The sequence below is a fragment of the Dendrobates tinctorius genome, unplaced genomic scaffold, assembly GCF_039654945.1.
Source record: "Dendrobates tinctorius isolate UK_male_01 unplaced genomic scaffold, ASM3965494v1 ptg000342l, whole genome shotgun sequence".
NCBI lineage: Eukaryota > Metazoa > Chordata > Amphibia > Anura > Dendrobatidae > Dendrobates > Dendrobates tinctorius.
This window is the reverse complement of record NW_027362008.1, coordinates 867740-890525: the sequence shown is the minus strand read 5'-3', so window position 1 is coordinate 890525 and position 22786 is coordinate 867740. Positions and strand designations below refer to the sequence as shown.

Below are 22786 nucleotides of genomic sequence, written 5' to 3'. Positions count from 1 at the left end.
TGCCGTCCTACTCCAGTCCTGCCTTGTGTTCCTGCCGTCCTACTCCAGTCCTGCCTTGTGTTCCTGCCGTCCTACTCCAGTCCTGTCTTCAGTGCTCCTGCCGTCCTACTCCAGTCTCAGTCTTACTCCGGTCCATCCTGAGCCGCCCCTCTCGGTACCGGCTACCGTGGTACTCGAACCCCTGGGCCTGCTCCTAACGGTCCCTGTATAGGGGTCGGTTCCACCTGGCAGCTCGCCCGGGGTCCCTCGGTGCCACGGTCCAGAGGGTCCACTCTCGGAGCTCCCGCTCCTGACCACCCACGCTAACAGTACGATCAGGCCATGGACTCCGCCGGTACTACGGCTGCTACCCAGAAAGAGTTGCTATTCCTACGGGAGAATCAGGGGCGCATTATGTCAATCATGAAGTCGATGGACACCCGTTTGTCGGCCTTACAGGTGGCCGATCCTGGAAATGCCACTCAGCTGGCCAGTCTCCAACAGGAGCTGGGCCAGCAGCAAGATACTCAAACCCACATTTTGTCCTACATGGCCTCCTTTGATAGTCGCTTGTCGGCCCTCCAGGCTGCCGCTGCAGTGCCGACTCCTCCCCCTGCGTCTGCTGCTCATCCGACGCCCCGCCTCGCCAAGCCGCCTCGTTTCACCGGGGATCCCAAGCTCTGTAGGGGGTTCTTAAATCAGTGTAGTCTCCACTTTGAATGGCTGCCGCAGCAATATCCCTCGGACCGGGCCAAAGTGGCCTTCATCATGTCCCATCTGGAGGGAGAGGCCCTTTCTTGGGTAAACCCGCTCTGGGAACGTGACGACCTGGTCGTTTCGAGTCTCCCGGTTTTCCTGGATACGTTTCGTAAGGTTTTCGATGAGCCGGGCCGGTTAGCCTCTCTCACTGAGTCACTCTTTAACTTACACCAGGGCTCTCTCACGGTCGGACAGTACGCTATTCGCTTTCGCACTATTTCCTCTGAGCTCGGCTGGAATAACGCAGCTTTGGTGGGGGCATTCTGGCGCGGTCTTTCTAGTAAAATAAAGGATGAACTCGCTGGTCGAGATACCCCGTCCACCTTAGAGGACCTTATCTCGCTGGCTACCCGCATTGACCTGCGCTTCCTGGAGCGCGCTCGGGAGTCAGTGAGAGACAGGCGCTCCTCCAGGTCAGTTCCTCCTTTCGCTCAGTCGGCCAGCTCACGTTCAGTCGTATCTTCTTCCCTCTCTTCGGGTGAGCCCATGCAGATAGATCATCTCAGGTTGGCCGAGTTACGTCAGAGAGAGAGACGGGCACAAGGTCTGTGCCTCTATTGCGGTCATTCGTCACACTATATCCGCACCTGTCCTAAGAGACAGGGAAACGACTCCACCTAGGTCAGGTAAGAGAGGCCTTCCTAGGTGATGATGATGATTCCTCTCAACCCCTTACGATTTCTGTGCTTTTGGTTTCAGGAGGGAGGCGTGGTTCCGAGGTGGCCTACGTGGATTCGGGCTCAGCGGGTAACTTCATTCGGCCGGAAGAGGTAGACAAATACCAAATTCCTGTAGTCACTCTATCTAACCCAATTCAGATTGCCACCGTGGATGGCAAACCGCTACAGGTGACCGTCACCTTGGTCACTGAAGAGGTGGAATTGCAAATCGGAGCCTTACATCGAGAGAAGATAGCCTTTTACGTTTTACCTAAGCTCTCTCACGCCATTCTACTCGGTCTTCCATGGTTAAGGACTCATCAGCCTGTTCTCGACTGGTCTTCTGGGGAGATACTCCGCTGGGGGCACCCGTGCCAAGCTCGCTGTCTGACTCCTGTCCGCCTGGCGGCCGCTCCACGGTCACCTCCAGACCTCCCGGGTCTTCCTCCAGCTTACAGCTCCTACGCCGATGTTTTTGATAAGAAGGAAGCAGAGGTCCTCCCTCCACACCGGCCGTTTGACTGCCCAATTGAACTTGTTTCTGGTTCAACCCCCCCAAGGGGCAGAATCTACCCTCTGTCTCCCATGGAGACCACCGCCATGTCCGAGTACGTCCAAGAGAACCTCGCCAAAGGCTTTATACGGAAATCCTCTTCGCCCGCGGGAGCCGGGTTCTTCTTCGTCAAAAAGAAGGACGGGACTCTACGGCCATGCATTGACTATAGGGGCTTGAATGAGATTACCATCAAGAACAGGTACCCTCTTCCACTCATTCCGGAACTGTTTGACCGTCTCAGAGGGGCTCGGGTCTTTACCAAGCTGGACCTCAGAGGAGCCTACAATCTGGTCCGTATCCGTGCAGGTGACGAGTGGAAGACCGCTTTCAACACTCGAGATGGCCATTACGAGTACCTGGTCATGCCCTTCGGTCTTTGCAATGCTCCTGCAGTCTTTCAAGAGTTCGTCAACGAGATCTTCCGGGATCTCTTGTACTCCTGTGTGGTCGTGTACTTAGACGACATCCTCGTCTTCTCGCCGGACCTCTCGTCCCACAGAAAGAGTGTCCGCATGGTGCTTCAGCGTCTTCGGGAGAACCGTCTGTATGCAAAGATCGAGAAATGTCTCTTCGAACAGACCTCTCTGCCATTTCTGGGATACATTATCTCCGACGCAGGTCTAAGGATGGATCCCGAGAAGTTGTCTGCCATCCTCAAATGGCCTCGCCCCGTCGGATTAAAGGCGATACAACGATTCCTCGGGTTCGCCAACTATTACCGGCAATTTGTCTCCCACTTCTCCGCGATCACAAGACCCATTTCTGTGCTCACCCGTAAAGGGTCTACTTCCAAGGATTGGTCTCCTGAGGCAGAGGAGGCCTTTCTGTCCCTAAAACGGGCTTTCTCCACGGCTCCGGTCCTGCATCGCCCTGAGAGCGATCGACCTTTTGTACTCGAGGTGGACGCTTCCTCGACTGGTGCCGGGGCGGTGCTGTCCCAGAGAACCGCCTCCGGTCGCCTGCACCCTTGTGGCTTCTTCTCGAAGGCCTTTTCTCCATCCGAGTGTAACTACTCGATCGGTGACCGGGAACTTTTGGCCATCAAGTTGGCCTTGGAGGAATGGCGCCACCTCCTGGAAGGAGCTGTCCATCCTTTTGTCATCTTCTCGGACCACAAGAATCTGGCCTATCTCCAGTCTGCCCAGAGACTAAACCCTCGCCAGGCCAGATGGTCTTTATTTTTTGCCCGATTTGATTTCGAGCTCCGATTCCGTCCCGGCAGCAAGAATTCCAAAGCCGACGCCCTGTCCAGGGTCTTCCAACCACACGAATCCACGGAGGAACCGTCACATATCATTGATCCCACTAGGATCATCACCGTGGCTCCAGTGAACTGGCTTACTCCTCCGCCTGGCAAGACGCTTGTGCCAGAGAATCTCAAGCAAAAGGTTCTTCTATGGGGGCACTCCTCCAAACTGGCCGGCCATGCCGGAACTAAGAAGACCCTTGATCTTATCAAACGTCACTACTGGTGGCCCTCACTTCGCCAAGATGTACTCGATTTTGTGGCTTCTTGTCCATCCTGTGCAAAGAACAAGGTACCACGGAGATCTCCGTCTGGCTTGTTGCTTCCGTTGCCTGTCCCTACGGTTCCTTGGGAGAACATCGCCATGGATTTCATCACCGACCTACCCTGCTCTGCGGGCTGCTCAGTCATTCTGGTGGTGGTGGATCGTTTTTCCAAGATGGCTCACTTCATCCCTCTGCCCGGTCTTCCCTCAGCGCCGGAGCTGGCCGAGATCTTCATTCATCAAGTCTTCAGGCTTCATGGACTACCTCGACGCATTGTGTCTGACCGAGGGGTTCAGTTTACCTCCAAGTTCTGGCGTTCGCTTTGTAAGCTTATGAACGTTTCCCTCGACTTCTCCTCGGCCTACCATCCACAGTCCAACGGACAAGTAGAGCGTACCAACCAGACGCTTACGGGATACTTACGCCACTTCTCTAACGCCCACCAGAACGATTGGGTTAGCTTACTCCCCTGGGCAGAGTTCGCTTATAACAACCATGCTGGTGAGTCTTCGGCCAAGTCTCCGTTTTTCATTGTTTTTGGCAGACATCCTGGTGTCCCTCTTCCGATAACCCCTGCCTCTGAGGTACCCGCGGCCAATGCCTTGTCCTCGGAATTTTCTAAGATTTGGGCTGAGACCAACACATCACTCAAGAGATCCGCTGATCAGATGAAGAACTATGCAGACAAAAAGAGGTTGGATTCTCCTCCGTATCGTGTTGGCGACAAGGTCTGGCTCTCCTCCAAATTCGTCCGACTAAAACTGCCCTCCTACAAGTTGGGTCCACGCTACATCGGTCCGTTTGAAATTCTGGGACGTATTAACGAAGTTGCCTACAAATTGAGGTTGCCTGCTTCGCTCCGGATCCCGAACACCTTTCACGTCTCTCTCCTGAAGCCTGTGGTGCTGAATCATTTCCATTCCTCGCTTGATCTTGGTCCTCAGCCGGTGGGTGCCGACAACGTTTTTGAAGTGCAGGACATCCTCGCTGTGAAAAGGGTTAGAGGTAGGACTTTCTTTCTCGTTGATTGGAAGGGCTTTGGTCCTGAGGAGAGATCCTGGGAGCCTCGGGAGAATATTAATGCTCCCCGTATCCTCAAGAGGTTTCTTGTTAATCTCCGGGGGGGCGGCTTAGGGGAGGGGGTACTGTTACACCGCTCCGCCATACTCACCCGGCCTCCGCTCCCACGCCGCAGTCGCCCTCCGCTCCCACGCCGCAGCCTCTCTCCACCCGACGGCCGCGGCGGTCACCTGAGACAGACCCGCGACCGATGCCTTCCCTGCATGCTATGCGCATGCGCCATAGGCCGCGGCCGCGCCTCCTTCCTGCTTCTTATGCTCCGGCTGTGCCCTGACCCGGAAGCACATTTGGACCAATGGCTGACCAGACGGGGCCATATCAGGCCGCTCCCCCCTGAGGGAGGCGCCTGATCGTTGTGTTTCCTGACACTCTGGCCTCGCTCCATCGTGCACACTCTGCTCCTGCAGTTCCTGTCTCGGCTGCTCCTCACAGCAGCTTCTCAGTCCTGCTACCCGTGTTCCTGTCGTCCTTCTCCAGTCCTGCCTTCACTGTTCCTGCCGTCCTACTCCAGTCGTGCCTTGTGTTCCTGCCGTCCTACTCCAGTCCTGCCTTGTGTTCCTGCCGTCCTACTCCAGTCCTGCTTCAGTGCTCCTGCCGTCCTACTCCAGTCTCAGTCTTACTCCGGTCCATCCTGAGCCGCCCCTCTCGGTACCGGCTACCGTGGTACTCGAACCCCTGGGCCTGCTCCTAACGGTCCCTGTATAGGGGTCGGTTCCACCTGGCAGCTCGCCCGGGGTCCCTCGGTGCCACGGTCCAGAGGGTCCACTCTCGGAGCTCCCGCTCCTGACCACCCACGCTAACACTAACTGATTGTCCTACAGCCTGTCGGAGGGGTGTATACTGTGGAGATGGAGTTAACATTTTTTTCATGGCATAGTGTCAACCTCCTAGAGGCAGCAGCACACACCCACGGTTTCTGTGTCCCCCAATGAAGACTCTGAGAAACAGATTTTACTGTAAGCAACCAAAATCCTGTTATCTCCACTCTATTACATTACCAGTGACTCTGTCACACCAATTAAAGTAATGCCCACACATTGTAGTGTCCGGAACATTGCAGTGTCTATATATTGTAGTGCCCAGTACATTATGCCCTGTAGACTGTAGTAACTAGTACATTGTAGTGCCTGTACATTATAGTGCCCATACATTATAACCAACTTGTGTTTCAGGAGATGCCCACCCTGTAAATTAAGGGGTCTCTACTTGCTACAGAAATGCCATACATGTGGACGCTAACTGCGGTTTAGGCACAATGTGGGGCTCATGAGGAGGGGGTATTTGAATTCGGATGTGTCGATTTTGCTGGATTTCTGTTGGTGGGAGCCATATAGCTTTTTCCAGATCCTTTGTGCTACCAGTAATGTGGAAGCCTCTATATTTCCATAAAAGATGACGGACCTGATTGGGAACTTGCTTTTTTTGTGAATTGAGATAAAGCTTTCATTGGGAACATTTTACAGAACATTTTGATTCACATTTATCCTGCGCTCTACGCTGAGCACTTACATTGGGGTTTCCATCTAAATATACAAAATACGTGATCCAGATGAATCCTCGAGGGATTCAATCACTAATGGGGCAGCACAGTTACTGTCTAGCCTTTGTTCAGCGTTGTCTGTCTTTTCAGAGATGCACAAAACTGTGGCCGACCGCACTTTTAAGCACACTTGAAAAGATGGACACTGAGGAACCACCGGTTGGCATCCACAGTGTCTCCATCTGCCTCATTACAGGGAATCATCTGCCAGAGGTTCCATCTAAATCGCAAGCTCAGTCATTTATATGGCAACATGGGATGAAAAATATGGAAAGAAAGGATGGAAGGAATATTAACAAAGGTAAAGGAAAACTAAATTTGTGCTTTCTAAATCATTAAGAAGAGGTGTGAAGGTGGCCCTGTTATTCATTGGTGCACCGCCAGACACTACAGGAGCAGCTGCACCATCACCAGACGCTTCTGCTGTCATGTGGACAGCGGATAAAACTTCACTGCTCCAGAGACTCCACACGATACCACACACTGGTCATCATCATCACACGCCAGTCATCATCATCACACAGTGATCATCATCATCATGCGCCGGACATCATCACGCACCAGACATCGTCATTTTCACACGCCGGTCATCATCATCACACACCGGTCATCATCACATGCCAGACATCATCATCAAATACTGCTCATCATCATCATCGCACACCTGTCATCATCATCATGCGCTGGCCATTATCACATACCTGTGAAAACATCTCCCGTAATCTCCACTTTCACGTCACTCACACACGGCTGATCCCCCCTCGTCATCGCCTCTTCTTCTGTCTCATCCTTCACTTTATTCTTAGTCGGATCTTCCCCCTGATATATCAGATGTAACAATCAGCACAATGCAAGAAACCACCAAAATCTGTGACATCTATGACCTCGATCAGAAATGTCCCCCCATATACACATCTGGTACAGGGCTCAGCGCCGTCTACCTGATGATCCTCCTGGATGTTGTGATTCTCCTCTGGACAGTCCTGGGGATACAGAGGACGGGGACATCTCTCTGGTGGATTTCTCCTCCTGGATCCATCTGTAGGAAACACACAGTGATGGAATAGATTGTGTCATGTGATGATGAGATCATGGGCGTTGTAGTAGGTGATCACAGAACAAACATGACAGTCTCCCCTCCTCACCTTGCTGATCGGCCCATATTACGATCGCCTCTTGTGCTCCATGTATAACCTCAACCTTGATATCAATCAGATCTTCACCCTAAAAAGAAAAATGTAAGAAAAATGTAAGATGAGCTCAGGTCCCATCACTTCATGGTCAGTGTCATGACTCAGGACGGGGTGTTTCTGTCTCCGTCCTGGTTAGGTTGTTAGAATCTGTTAAGTTTTTGACTATCCGCTATTTTCTTGTGTTGTTCTGGCTGCTAGTCTTTTTCCTCTGGTGCTGGGTTTGTCTTCCGTCAGGTGTTTGCATATATAGGAAGGAGAGAAATCCGGCTTTCAGGATCGCGCTGTTCCAGTCCAAAGTTCACAAGGAGTTAATCCAAGGACCAAGCAGTGATTATAACTTCCTTTTTATTCCATAAACTCTACGCGTTTCGTGTACACACTGTACACTTCCTCAGGAGCAAAAGTTAGTGTTTGTATCACTTTTTATTAACCAGCATCTGTCTCCCACTCCTTGCTGGACAACAGTGTTAATCCGCTTGAGCTCCGCCTTGGTGCTTTGCCTTCTGTGTGTGTAATTTGTGCAGTGCTGGGACCTCTGGTTCTGCAAGTCTTAGTTTCTGTTTTCAGTTGGTTTCTGCAGCCTTCTCTGTGTTTTCTATTAGGTGACCCATTTTTGCACCCAGTCCTTAGATCCTTCAGGGACCCCCCTCCCCCTATCTCTAGGTCTTCGCTTGAGATTAACCTAGAATCGTCGGTGGGTCAATTCGCAAGAAATGGGTCGCCCACTCCATCGTAGGGTATCAGCCTAGTCAAAGTGCAGGGTCAGTTTTCACCCTTCTACCCTAGTCCTGTGTTGCAGTTCCATAACACAGGTCAGGGTTAATTTAGTTCGCCTCTCTTTGGTTCTGGGGCTCCAATTTAATTCTGGTGTTTTCTGGGTCCGGTATCGATGATACTTCCGTTTACTCGGCTAGAGGAGCTGACCCAGGTTATCTGTAATTGTTGTGCCTCTGTTTGACTGAGCTCTGCTGTGTATGACCCGGTTTGTCCCCTGACTATTGCTTCTGTCTTACGCTTCTGTACTGTTCCATCTTTCCTGGTTCCTAGACCCGGCTCACCCGTGACTACTCTCCCGTCTAGCCCTTTGGTTCAAATCCTCCCGTCTGGCTTCCGACCCTCGGCTCATCTCTGACTACGCTATGGTCTCGTGCTTCGGATCCCGCGCTCCCATCGGGTTGTTAGCTCTGTCTCCCTCGGCTCTCCATGGCAGCTACCCCGACCCTCAGGTACTTTTTTCCTCAGTTTTCAAATTTTTGCTGAAAGTAGAAATTGGTGTGAACAATTGTTTTTTTCCCTCTTCTGCTTTTGTAGATTGCGGGTCCTCAGTGAATTTAATGGACTCTAAATTGATGGCCCATTGTGAGATAGGGACAGTCAGGTTGGGGACGCCCATGAAGGTTGTGGCTATTGACTCTACACCTCTTACCAAGGACGGGATCCATTCCGTTTATAAAGAATTCATCCTTAAGGTGGGCGCTGTTCATCTGGAGCACATAGCCTGTTTTGTTCTGGACCTCACTGCTGGGTTGGTTCTGGGGTTCCCTTGGTTGCAATGTCATAATCCAGTCATTGACTGGGAGGCCCAAGAGATTGTTAAGTGGGGTCCAAATTGTGTAAATAAATGTCTGATGTCTGCATCTGTGTCGTCCGTCGGTCTGGAGGGTATTCCGGAGTACCTGAAGGACTTCGAGGATGTGTTCTCCGAAAGTGAAGCTGAGGGGTTACCACCGTACCGCCCTTTTGATTGTGCTATTGGCCTGATTCCTGGGGCTAAATTGCCTAAGGCCAGATTATTCAACCTTTCTGGCCGCCATGAAGGAATATATATCTGAGCGCCTCCGCAAGGGTCATATCTGCCCTTCTGTGTCTCCTATAGCTGCAGGATTCTTTTTTGTTAAAAAAAGACGGTGGTCTCCGCCCATGCCTCGACTTTTGGGAACTTAAAAAGATTACTGTAAGAAACACATACCCTCTTCCACTCATTCCCGATTTGTGTAACCAATTGTCAAGGGCCAAATGGCTTTCAAAGCTGGACTTGCGTGGGGCATATAACATTATATGGGTATGGGAAGGGGATGAGTGGAAGTCTGCGTTTCTCACTTCTGAGGGGTTGTTTGAAAATTTAGTTATGCCATTCAGTCTGACCAATGCGCTAGCGGTCTTCCAGAACTTCATCAATTATGTGTTCTCTGATTTCATTGTGTGGTTTGTGTTTATATATTTACATGATATTCTGGTTTATTCATCTGATAAGCAGGACCATATTGCTCATCTTCTAGCAGTTCTCCAGAAACTCAAGGAGAACAAGCTCTCTGCTAAGTTAGAGAAATGCTCATTTTTGTCCAGGAACTGTCTTTTTTGGGGTTCATTGTATCCGGCGAGGGGTTTCGTATGGATCAAAAAAAACAAGAACAGGCAGAGATGCTTAGGCTGGTTTCACATTAGCGCTTTTGTGCGCAGCGCATCGTGCCAACTATAATGCATCCTGTGTGAACAGAGGCCACAGTTTACGGAACCATTTGGGCCCGACGGCACTGGGCAGCCCCTCTATATGGTGTTACTAAGAGGCTGTGAACCATATACTCTGCATTCCCTGTGTGAACATTGCCACATATGGATTTTATCTTTTTTGCACTGGTGTGCCACACGGCCAATCCCTGATTGTAGGCTGACTGTTTTATTAGGTATTATTGCACCTGTGCAGTTGCCATCTCATTTGGGTCCGCTGCACCCTGTTAGTATTTGTATTGAGGCCTGTCCATACAGGTAAGCATCTCTGCCTGTTCTTGTTTTTTTTTCCTCAAACATTGGAGGATTTTTCCTCTTTCTGTGGTTTTCATGTTTCGTATGGATCCCAAGAAGGTTCAGGCCATTGTGGATTGGGTACAGCCCCGTGACCTGAAAGGACTTCAAAGCTTCTTGGGATTCGCCAATTATTATCGGGGGTTTATTAGGGGCTTCTCTCAAGTGGTCAAGCCCCTCATTGATTTGCCGCAGAAAGGGGCTGATGTGAAGAACTGGTCAGCCTCAGCTGTAGCGGCGTTTTTGTCTTTGAAAAAATGCTTCATGACTGCCCTGGTCCTGGCTCAACCAGATCCATCTGAACACTTTGTGGTAGAGGTTGACACCTCAGCGGTGGGGGTGGGGGCGGTGTTGTCTCAGGGGCCAGCCACATTGACCAATCTGAGGCCATGCGCCTTCTTTTCTAAGAAGTTATCCCCGGCAGAGAGGAACTATGACGTGGGCAATCGGGAACTTCTGGCTGTTAATTTGGCTTTTGAGGAATGGAGGCATTTTTTGGAGAGGGCGGTGCATCCAATTACTGTGGTTACCGATCACAAGAACCTGGCATACATTGTGTCTGCTAAAAGATTGACCAAGAGGCAGGAAAGGTGGTCTCTTTTTTTTCCCCGGTTCCAGTTCTAGATCACTTTTCGTCCTGGGTCCAAGAATGTTAAGGCCGATGCCTTGTCATAGAGTCTGGATCCAGTATCTCCCCCCGAACCTCCATCCTCCATTCTTCAACCCGGGGTGGTGGTGGCTCATGTGTCGTCGGATTGGAACGGGAGATTCGAGAAGCTGAGTCACAGGCTCCTCCGTCTAAACCGGTGGATAAACTGTTTCAATTCAGTTTCATCTCGGGGTTCTCTGGGAGTTCCATGACTCGGCTCTGAGTGGACATCCTGGAATCTTGGCTACTCATGGGGCCATTGTGAGGGTCTTTTGGTGGTCCTCGCTTACGTTGGATGTGAGGAAGTTTGTGTCTGCTTGTAAAGTTTGTGCCCGTGCTAAGAGCTCCCATAGCCAGCCGGCCGGGGAATTGGTGCTTTTGCTAATTCCTGATAGACATTTGGCACATTTGTCTATGGATTTTATCACCAATCTTCCCTCTTCCAAGGGGAATACTGTCATATGGGTGGTGGTGGACAGGTTTTCTAAACAAGCACACTTCGTACCCACAGTGGCTTTGCCCTCTGCAGAGACCTTGTCTAGGTTCTTTGTGCAGCATGTGGTTCGGCTGCATGGTGTGCCCTTGAGTGTGGTGTCTGATCAAGGAGTGCAGTTTGTGTCCAGGTTTTGGAGGGTCTTTTGTAAAAGTTTGGGTGTTGTGTTGTCCTTTTCGCCGCATACCATCCAGAGTCCAATCGTCAGACTGAGCGGACCAACCAGTCTTTGGAGCAAATTTTGCGCTGTCTTTCTACTACTAGACAGGATGACTGGTGTGATGCTTTACCAGTAGCAGAGTTTGCATTCAATAACCGGGTTGATCACTCCACAGGCATGTCCCCTTTCTTCTGCAATTAAGGGTTTAAAGCACAAATCGGGGAGTTTTCCCGTTTGGACTCTGGTTGCCCAGGGGCTGATGTGGTGGTACAGCGGTTGGGGGAATTATGGCAGGAGGTCCAAACAAATATTGGGGAGGCTCAGAGGAAGTTTAAGGTTTTTGCAGACAAAAGACAGGCAGTGGGACCTACGCTCCGGGTTGGGGATAAAGTTTGGCTTTCTACTAGGAATATTAAACTTAAGGTTCCTTCAGCGAAACTGGGGCCTAAGTTTATTGGCCCTTATGAAATCACGGAAGGAGCTAACTCGGTGGTGTTTCGGTTGCGCCTCCCGTCCTTTAGGATCCCCAATGTATTTCATAGGGCCCTGTTGAAACCATTGGGGCTGTTAAGGAGGGGTCATTGGTTCCCTCGCCACCCATTTTGGTAGATGGCCAGATGGAGTACGAAGTGCAGCGCATCATGGATACTCGGATGGTCCATAGTGCCCTTCAGCATCTGGTATACTAGAAGGGTTATAGTCCGGAGGACCCATCTTGGGTTCCGGCGCGGTCGGTTCATGCCAATCATTTGGTTCGATCCTTTCATTGCAGGTTTCCTGGGAAGCCTGGGGGTCCAGTGGCCCCCCGTTGAGAGGGGGACACTGTCATGACTCAGGACGGGGTGATTCTGTCTCAGTCCTGGTCAGGTCAGAGTTAATTTAGTTTACCTCTCTTTTGTTCTGGGGCAGCTATTTAATTCTGGTGTTTCCTGGGTCCGGTGTCAGTGAGACTTCTGTTTACTCGGCTAGAGGAGCTGACCCAAGTTACTCATCTGTAATCGTTGTGCCTCTGTTTGACTGAGCTCTGCTGTGTATGACCCGGTTTGTCCCCTGACTATTGCTTCTGTCCTCCGCTTCTGTACTGTTCCATCTTTCCTCGTTCCTTGACCCCTCAGCTCACCCGTGACTACTCTCCCGTCTAACTTCCGCCCCTCGGCTCACCTCCGACTACACTATCGTCTCATGCTTCGGATCCCACGCTCCCGTCCTCCCGGCAGGTTAACTCCGCCTCCCTCGGCTCTCCGTGCTTCGCGCACCCAGCTTGTTTCAGGCTCCCGCTCTCCCCGCTAGTAGCAGTGTGCGTGAACCGCTGTCCGCTCCATCCCTGTTAACCCTGCAGCGCCCCCTAGACGTAATCCCCTGTGACACCAGCCCTGAGTCATTACAGTCAGATGTTATGGGGGCTTCAGTGTCTTCTACCTGATGATCCTCCAGGATGTTGTGATTCTCCTCTGGACAGTCCTGGGAATACAGAGGACGGGGACATCTCTTTGGTGGATTTCTCCCCCTGGATCCATCTGTGGAGACACACAGACTGAATACATGATCTGCCGTGTATCTATCTATATATGAGACACGTCACTCAGAACCAGTAATTCTATGTTTATGTATCAGGGACTAAATTACATTGTTGTGGTCCTCACCACCGGTACCGAGGTCCCAGCACATTGTGGGGCCCAAGTATGAAGTGATAATCAGCGAGGCCAAAGCCTAATGCTCTCTCCTCTGCACTCGGAGGATGAGGAACCTGAGGAGAGGGACAGAGAAGACCCTCGTCAGTCAGATGAAGGAGCCACACTAAGAAACACAACTTCTCCAAGAATCCTATCCACCAGGGATGGAACCACAGAGGAGCTGGAGAAAGCTCCACATTTCTATCCAGCGGTTTCTTCTCTCCTAATTCACCGTTATGGAGATTGGGGTAAGGACGGTTACCATTTACCAGTGATTGTTTTCTGAGAGATCATGAGGTCACCATGAGGACACGGTCTCCCTCCTGGACAGGATCCTCTAAGAGGAGAGAACCTGCCGCCCTCCTATTATAACACAAGTTACTGTATTTTATTCATTTTTAAAGAGAGATAAATCTCAACATCCGCCTCGATATAAACACAAAAATAGTCAGCAAGTGCACGGGACGACGGTGTTCTGGGGAGCACCCGGTACGCAGTGGTTAGTTTCTATCAATGTGTAGAAATGACAACTATAGAGCAGGCACCGGGGTCATGGGCGCTGACTGATGTACACGGGGAGCCAAGGAGAGATTGTCTGGTCAGATTCCACAGAAAAGCCCCGTAATACATATTCTACTGAACAAACGGGAGACTTGGACTTATTATTTTCACCCTTGTGCGGCCCGATGTCCCTGCAGGGCCAACACCTGCGTCACCATCCCACTTGTATCGTACTGATCAGACCCCATGAAGAGAAAGAGCGGACCCCCTGACATTTTGCTGTCATTGAGCCCCTGAGTCTAGGACACCCTGTCCCGTGCATTCTGACGTCATGTGATAAGGCCCATTAACCCCTTCCTGATATCTAGTGTTCAATCATGGAGGATACCATGCACAGGTCTGTGGCTCAAACTCTGATTCCTACTGTTTAACCAGTTTACTGCCACTGACAGCCTGACAGTGCCATTTAAAGGGAACCTGTCATGTAAAACAATGCTAATAACCTGCAGACATAGGGTTAACCTGCAGATTAATAACATATTGAACCTGCCCGGTGTCAGCACTGAGAGCCCCGCTGCTGGGAGGAAATGAACTTTAGTTACACTCGGCAGCTTTCGACTTCTGGTCATGGCGTTTCCGCTGGAGCAGCTACAGTCACCAATCAGTGTGCAGAGAGCGGCGGCTGGTACCACGCCGCCGGCTCTGACTGACAGCCAGCTCAGCATTAGAGCCCGCTATGACCGCCTTTGGCTTCCAGAACACCCCTGTCTCTGCCACCAAGGTTTCAGTATAAAGCCCGGTATGAATAGGATCTCAGGTTGTAATCCTCATTAGTTTTGCTTTGTCTCCAAAAATGAGAACAAAAAAAAAAAGTATAAATAAACATATTTGTCATTGTCACGTCAGGTTTTATCTCACATGGTAAACACCATAAGAAAAAAAACATCAAAAACATAAAGAACACAAAAATGTAACAAAAACACAACGATCAAAAGATCACAAAAATGGTACCAATAAAATGTCAGCCCGCCATTAAAGAGGAGAAGCCGTCACACAGCGCCGATAACGGCAGATAAAGTGATCGGTCTCAGGGAAAGGGCTGATATTATAATCCAGAAATATATTATAAAAAAACTTCACAAAATTGGTTTCACCATAACTGACCAGGAAAGTTGCAGTGAGGTCGTTCTTACCGCCCAAAAAATGTCAAGAAACAAAACCCAAAATATAATTCTGGAAATTAATTTTTTTTTATTACTCGTTTCACCTCATCTGGAATTTTTTTCCTGTTTTTCAGCACATTATACCGTAAAAATAAAAATTCAAGAAGCAAAAAAAACCCAAGGTCTCAAATGTCTGTGGATGGAAAATAAAATTGTTATGTCTTATGGAAGAAGGGAAGGAAAAAAAATGCAAATATGGAAATTTGCCCCATCAGGAAGTGATTGAAAATCGTAGTTACTTACCGTTAACGGTATTTCTCTGATCCCATGACGGCACCACGGAGAGAGGGGATCCGCCCCACGGGGACAGGAAACCTACCGATAAAAAGGTGGTACCTCTCTCCCGCAACACAACACTCTAAGAAAAAGGAATTTCTATAATCATTAAACTGCGTAGAGGAGACACCACGTGACTTTTTGACTAAACTGTATTTACAATAAGTGCGCACCCCACGCGTGTAGGGAGGGAATATACGGGTGCCGTCATGGGATCAGAGAAATACCGTTAAAGGTAAGTAACTACGATTTTCTCCTTCCCCCATGACGGCACCACGGAGAGAATTGCAGAGACTACTATTAGGGGGGGACCACTGCCTCCAGCACCCTTCTACCAAAGGTTAAATCTGAGGAGGTGGCTAGGTCCAGCCGATAGTGGTTGAAGAAAGTTGAAGGAGAAGACCAAGTAGCGGCTCTACATATCTGCTCAATGGAGACGCCTGCTCTCTCTGCCCAGGAAGTTGACACCGCTCTTGTGGAATGGGCCGTTATTCTGCCTGGGATGTCTGCGCCTTCTGACGAATACGACAAGGTGATGGCGTCCCTTATCCACCTCGCAAGCTTGCTCTTTGATGCCTTTCGCCCTTTCTTTGGCCCCTGGAAGTGGACAAAAAGAGACCTATCCTTCCTACACTCCCTGGTGGCTGCTAAGGCATCTCCTGACATCTAAATGTGTGCAAGGTCTCTTCTCCCTTGCTTTTGGGATTGGGGCAAAAGGAGGTGAGAGAGATTTCCTGAGTTCTGTGGAATCGGGACGCTACCTTCGGCAGATAGGCTGGGTCTGTCCTAAGTACCACCCTGTCATCCAGAATCTGTGTAAATGGAGGGAAGGCTGACAGGGCCTGGATGTCGCTAATTCTACGGGCTGATGTGAGGGCTACCAAAAGGGAGGTCTTGAGAGATATTAATTTTAGCAGTGCTTCCTGCATAGGCTGAAAGGGCGGCTTGGTCAGGGCTGAGAGTACCAAGTTTAGATCCCAGGGAGGGGTGTTTAGGGAAGACACGGGCCTGGATCTACTGACTGCCTTAATGAACCTGGACACCCAACGATTCCCTGCCAAGTCACAGTTGTATAGGGCCCCCAGGGCTGCCACTTGAACGTTTAGAATCATAGAATCATAGAATCGTAGAGTTGGAAGGGACCTCCTGGGCCATCTGGTCCAACCCCCTGCTCAAAGCAGGATTCGCTAAATCATCCCAGTCAGATGTCTGTCCAGCCTCTGTTTGAAGACTTCCATTGAAGGAGAACTCACCACTTCTCGTGGCAGCCTGTTCCACTCATTGATCACTCTGTCAAAAAGTTTTTTCTAATATCTAATCTGTGTCTCTTCCCATTCAGTTTCATCCCATTGCTTCTAGTCTTTCCTTGTGCAAATGAGAATAAAGTTGATCCTTCTACAATGTGACAGCCCTTTAGATATTTGTAGACAGCTATTAAGTCTCCTCTCAGTCTTCTCTTTTGCAAACTAAACATTCCCAAATCCTGCAACCTTTCCTCATAAGACAGGGTTTGCAGACCGGTCACCATTCTGGTCGCTCTTTTCTGAACTTGCTCCAGTTTGTTGATGTCTTTTTTAAAATGTGGTGCCCAAAACTGGACACAATATTCCAGATGAGGTCTGACCAAAGAGGAGTAGAGGGAAATAATGACTTCACGTGATCTAGACTGTATGCTTCTGTTAATACATCCTAGAATTGCATTTGCCTTTTTTGCTGCTGCATCACACTGTTGACTCATATTCAGTCTGTGATCTATTAGTATACCCAAGTCTTTTTCACATGTGCTGTCACTTAGCCCTATTCCTCCCATTCTATATATGCTTTTTTCATTTTTATTGCCCAGATGTAGTACTTTGCATTTCTCCCTGTTAAAAACCATTCTGTTAGTTGCTGCCCACTTCTCCAGTTTATTTAAATCTTTTTGAATCCTCTCTCTCTCTTCTCTAGTATTAGCTATCCCTCCTAGCTTTGTGTCATCAGCAAATTTAATCAGTTTACCCTCAATTCCTTCATCTAAATCATTGATAAAGATGTTGAACAATACAGGGCCCAGGACAGAGCCCTGTGGTACCCCACTTGAGACATTCTTCCAACTGGATGTGCAGCCATTTACGACTACTCTTTGGGTCCGATCACTAAGCCAGTTATGAATCCACCTAACAGTTGCCTTGTCCATTCCATACTTAGTCATTTTTTCAATAAGGATTGTATGAGAGACTTTGTCAAATGCTTTGCTGAAGTCAAGATATACTATATCTACAGCATTTCCTTGATCCACCCAATCAGTGATACCGTCATAGAAGGAAATTAAGTTAGTCTGACATGACTTATTAGTTAGAAACCCATGCTGACTCTGTTTAATCACTTCATTCTTATCCAGGTATTGACATACATGTTGTTTAATAATTTGTTCAAAGATCTTTCCTGGTATAGAAGTCAGACTCACCGGCCTATAGTTGCCTGGGTCCACCTTCTTCCCCTTTTTGAAGATAGGAACAACATTTGCTCTTCTCCAGTCTTCTGGCACTTCTCCTGTTCTCCAAGAATTTTCAAAGATTATGGAGAGGGGTTCAAAAATTTCTTCTGCTATCTCCTTCAGTACTCTGGGGTGTAATTCATCTGGACCTGGAGACTTGAATTCATTTAGGTTAGCTAAGTGTTTCCTCACTATCTTTCTGTTTATAGATATCCTGGATTCTTCTATTCCCTTAATAGGACAGTGAATAACAGTTGATGTTGCATTTCCTTTCTGAGAGAAAACAGATGCAAAATAGGAATTTAAAAGTTCAGCCTTCTCAACATCCTGTCTTACCATTTCATCATTTTCATCCTGTAAAAATCCTATAGCATCTTTGACTTTTCTTTTACTTTTGACATATCCCCAAAATCCTTTATTATTGCTTTTGACATCTCTTGCAAGCCTCAGTTCATTTTCAGCTTTAGATAATCTGATTTGTGCCCTGCAGGTTCTGCAGACAGCATTATATTCTTCTTTAGATATGCCTCCCTCTTTCCATTTTATAAACATTTTTTTCTTCCTTTTTAGCATGTGCTTAAGTTCTGTGTTCATCCATCCTGGTTTCCTTAAATGCTTCCTATTCTTCCCTCTTTTCGGAATTGTTAACAACTGTGCTTTGAGAATTTCATTTTTCAAGATTTCCCATCCTTCCTGGACATTTTTGTCTTTAAGGATATCCAGCCATTGGATCCCTCCAATTCTTTTTCTGAATCCCTTAAAATCTGCCTTTCTGAAATCTAACCTTGACGTCTGAGTCTTCACAGGTCTTCCACCTCTAGTTATCCAAAATTCTAAAATAGCATGGTCGCTACCTCCTAGGGTCCCAGCCACTTTTACCTCCTCAACCATTTCCTCCCTGTTTATAAGGATTAGATCCAAGGTAGCAGTTCCCCTTGTTTTCTCCCTTACCTTTTGGAAGATAAAGTTGTCAGCAAGAGAGGATAAGAATTTCCTTGACCTGTTAGTTTTGCCTGAGAGAGATTCCCAACAAATGTCTGGATAGTTGAAATCTCCCATGACAACTATGTCATATTTTTTGGAGAACTTGGCCATCTGATGCATAAAGAGTTCATCTATATCTTCGGCTTGCACAGGCGGCCTGTAGTAAATGCCTACAATGGTGTCCTTTCCATTGTTCTGTCCTTGTATTCTTACCCAAACAGTTTCCACAGAACTCCCAGTCTCTGAAACTTCAATCTCTGTGCAGATATACGCGTTTCGAACATACAATGCGACACCCCCCTCCTCGTTTATCAAGTCTGTTTCTTGCAAATAAGTTGTATCCTTCTAGTCTTGTATTCCAATCATGTGTATTGTCCCACCAAGTTTCAGTGATTCCAATTACATCATATTTCTTTTCCTGTGTTAGTAGTTCCAATTCTCCTTGTTTGTTGCCCATGCTTTGTGCATTAGTATAGAAACATTTTAGTTTGTGATTGGTTTCTCTTTCTCCAATATTTTTATTAATTAGATTCTTTCGTCTTTGTTCTTCCTTTCCACTTCTAATAGCAGAGTTCTCAATAGCATTTGTCAGGTGTATGGCTTTTTCTGGTCTTTTGCTTCCCTTCCCATGTTGTTCTAGTTTAGTGTGCTGGTAGCTAGGCCTTGCTCTAAGCCCCTTTGTAGGAACTCTAAGATCTTTGATATGGGTACCTTCCCCTTTGGACTAGCCCTTGATACTGAAAGGAACTTCCTCCATACCCTCCCGTACTGTTTAGTGGTTATCGGCTTCCTGCTTCGTAGTAAAGTGGATACTAAATTTTGGGAGAAGCCTCTGTTGGTTAATAGAGCCCTTTCAAATTCCAGGCCGTCATATGTAGGTTCTCCACCTGGGGGTGCAGTACTGGGCATTGGGAGAGTAAGTTCGGGATATCCGGGAGGACCCAAGGATCGGAGATGGACATTCTCCTCAACCAAGAGAACCACGTCCTTCTCGGCCTGAAGGGGGCTATTAATATTACCCTTGCTTTGTCCTCCCGAATATTCTTCAGAACTGATGGAATTAAGGCTATTGGTGGGAACGCATATGCAAGGGGAAAGTGTCAGGGGATCATAAGGGCGTCCAGGGCTATCGGGTCCCCAGATGGGTCTATGGAACAGAATGTTTTCACTTTCCGATTCGTCTTGTTGGCGAATAGGTCTATGTTGGGTTTTCCCCATAGCTTTGTGATCTGATTGAAAACTTCCTGGTTCAACTCCCACTCGCCCTGTCTTAGCTGTGTGCGACTTAGAAAGTCCGCCATCACATTGTCTGACCCTTTTATGTGTAATGCCATCAGTGAGCCTAGGTTCCCCTCTGCAAAGTGGAAAATTGACTTTGTCACCTCCATAAGGGTACGGGATCTCGTGCCCCCCTGATGATTTAAGTAAGTCACTACAGTGCTGTTGTCCGAGAACACTCTTACGTGGTTGCCTCTGAGGGAGTTTAGAAAATACAGGAGGGGCAGCTTCACCGCTAATAGCTCCTTCATATTCGAGGAGGCTGTCTTTTCGTTCCCTGTCCAGGCTCCTTGTGCTACCTGGTTGTCCCAGTGAGCCCCCCACCCCCTGGGGCTTGCGTCTGTAGTAAGGATCTGAGAGACCGGTATCACCCAAGGAACCCCCCTGGATAGGTTGGATGGTTTCGTCCACCACTGTAGAGAGCGAGCTGTTACGGGTGAGATGTTTAACTGCCCTTCTAAATTCCCGTGAAGAGAAATCTCTGCCTCTAGTATCTTCCACTGGAGATCTCTTGTATGAGCATGGGCCCACTGGACAGCTGGTAGGCAGGCTGTCATTGAGCCAGGACATGGCCTTCCTGAGTGTCATTAGTGTCCGTGTTATTGCTCCTGTTGCTAGCTATTCTATGTGTAGCCTTTTCCCTTCGGTGAGCCGGCACTCCTGCCTGATGGAATCTATGGTTATGCCCAAATATTCTAGCACTTGGCTCGGAATTAACCAAGATTTTGGTAGGTTCAGCAGCCAACCTAGGTTGGACAAAGATTCCATAGTCTGGTTCAACTGGTCTCTGCAATGACCAGGGGAGTTGCCTACTACTAGGAAGCTGTCCAAGTATGGGACTATTAGGACGTCCTGTTCTCTCAAGTGTGCCATGACCTCTGATATGATTTTCGTGAATACTCTCGGGGCAATGGCCAGCCCGAATGGGAGGGCTCTGAATTGGTAATGCTTTATTTCTCCCCCTATCGCGACTGCTATTCTGAGAAACCGGCGGTAGTCCGTGTGTATGGGGACGTGATAGTACGCGTCTTTCAAGTTGAGTACCGTCATGTAGCAAGCTGGAAACAACATCTTTACTGCAGATTTTATTGTTTCCTTCTTGAATGGAGGAATCACTAGGCATTTGTTTAACCTTTTTAGGTTCACTATCGTCCTGAATGTCCCATCTGGTTTCTTCCGGAAGAAGATCGGGGAATAGAAGCCTTCTCCTTTTTCTTGGTGAAAACCTCCTGCAACACCGATTTCTCCACCAGGGTCTGAATCTCCTGTTGTACTGTAACTTGCTCTTATAATGACTGCCTCTGTGGGGTCACTACGAAAGAGGGTTTGGGTGAGCTCTGGAATTTTAATTTGAGACCAGTTTCTACGATGCTTAGGATCCAGGAACTGCTCGATATCTTTTCACAGGTCGGGAAGAAGAGGCTCAATCTTCCCCCTACCTGGAAGACACCTTCATTGGGGTTGCTTCTTGTCTGCCGGTTTCCCGAACATGAACCCCTTCCCTTTGCCTCTTCTATCTTCCCACTTATCCTGGGAGTTTTTAGGTGGCTTCCTTTGGATAAATTTCCTGCTCCGAAAACGTTTGAAGGGGAAATCGGATGGGTTAGGGAAAGACTTCTTTTTATCCCCTGCTTTCTCAAGTATATCGTCCAGTGTAGGCCCGAAAAGGAATTCGCTTTCACAGGGGATGGAGCACAACTTTGTTTTTGTTTGTAGGTCTCCCGTCCAGCACTTGAGCCATAGAGCCCTTCTAGCTGCATTCGAGAATCAGGCTGCCCTGGCTGTCAACGTGATTGAATCCGCGGATGCGTCCGCTAGAAATGCCGCTGCTCCTTTCATTAACTGGACGGAGTCCAGGATTGCTCCCCTTGGCGTTTTGTTCCTTAGATGGTTGTCCAGCTGGTCCTGCCACACCATCAGGGCTCTGGCTATGCAAGTGGCAGCTATAGCGGGTTTTAGTCCTCCTCCGGCTGCTTCCCAGGCTCCTTTTAGGAATGTATCCGTTTTTTTGTCCATAGGGTCTTTCAGCGTCCCCATGTCCTCGAACGGTAGAGAAAATTTTTTCGAGGCTTTTGCTATGGCTACGTCCACTTTCGGCGCTTTGTCCCAAAACAAACAGCTTGGCTCCTCAAAGGGGTATTTCCTTTTTGGTGCTAGGAGGCCCTTTTTCTCTGGCCTTTTCCACTCCCACTGTTTGAGCGCCTGGATTTTATCGTTCATGGGAAAAGACCTCCTCTTCTTCTGCTCCAACCCACTAAACATGGCGTCCTGAATGGTTCTTTTAGGCCTGGTGTCTACTAGCCCCATAGTGGTTCTGATAGCCTTTATTAAGTTATCCGTCTCTTCTATAGGGACGCAGCTGCGACCTTCATCCGCAGAGGACGAGGAGCCGGATGACGGGCTATCTGTGTCCGATGTCTCCCTATGACTAGGATCTGACTCGGGTTCCTTTCTTTTGAGTTTCTTATGCTTTTTGCTTTTTCCTTGAAGGGTTTTGAAGGTGTTATCCACCTGGTGGGCAATTAGGGCTCTAAGGTCAGAAGCGAACCCTGGGGATTCCTTGCATATTGTATGTTCAATGCAGGACTGGCAGAGCATTGTTTCCCATGCCGTGGGGAGTTCCTCCTTACAAAGTGGGCAAATCTTGTGGTTGGCCTTCTGTCTGCAAATCTTCCCCTATAAGAGGACAGGCCCTAATTATAGCATATACGTTCACGTAGTCCACTTACTCGCCAGACTGAAGAAGGATACCGAATCAGACGTGTGCCCCAGATCTACATGCGGCTTGTCCTTTGGGACCCTTGCCCCCCCGGACTCCTTGCTGCGTCAGGACTCTGAATGGCTGCTGCTGCAGTGTCGCTATGACTACTCCTTGGTCTCCTTCTTACGGTGCTGCTGTGGTGACTTTCGTGACTGCTGCTGGTGTCCTGTGTCTGAGGACGCGTCCAACAGCGGCTGCTCTTCTGGCTCGCTCATGGTGCCAGGTGACCGGC

The 22786-nt window shown here is 48.8% G+C and overlaps 1 protein-coding gene across 2 annotated transcripts in view; it reads right to left on the bottom strand.

The window, feature by feature from the left end:
* The window catches only part of LOC141074932 (uncharacterized), a 94330-nt gene that overhangs the window by 25774 nt on the left and 45770 nt on the right, over nt 1-22786 (bottom strand). The window contains exons 5-8 of one of the 2 annotated variants that reach the window (XM_073562257.1): nt 12802-12899; nt 7231-7309; nt 7027-7124; nt 6787-6904 (exon numbers count right to left, since the gene is read on the bottom strand). In XM_073562257.1, the coding sequence (XP_073418358.1) occupies nt 6787-6904; nt 7027-7124; nt 7231-7309; nt 12802-12899 (393 nt within the window). The remainder of the gene's footprint in view (nt 1-6786; nt 6905-7026; nt 7125-7230; nt 7310-12801; nt 12900-22786) is intronic. The other variant, XM_073562258.1, reaches the window with a different exon arrangement.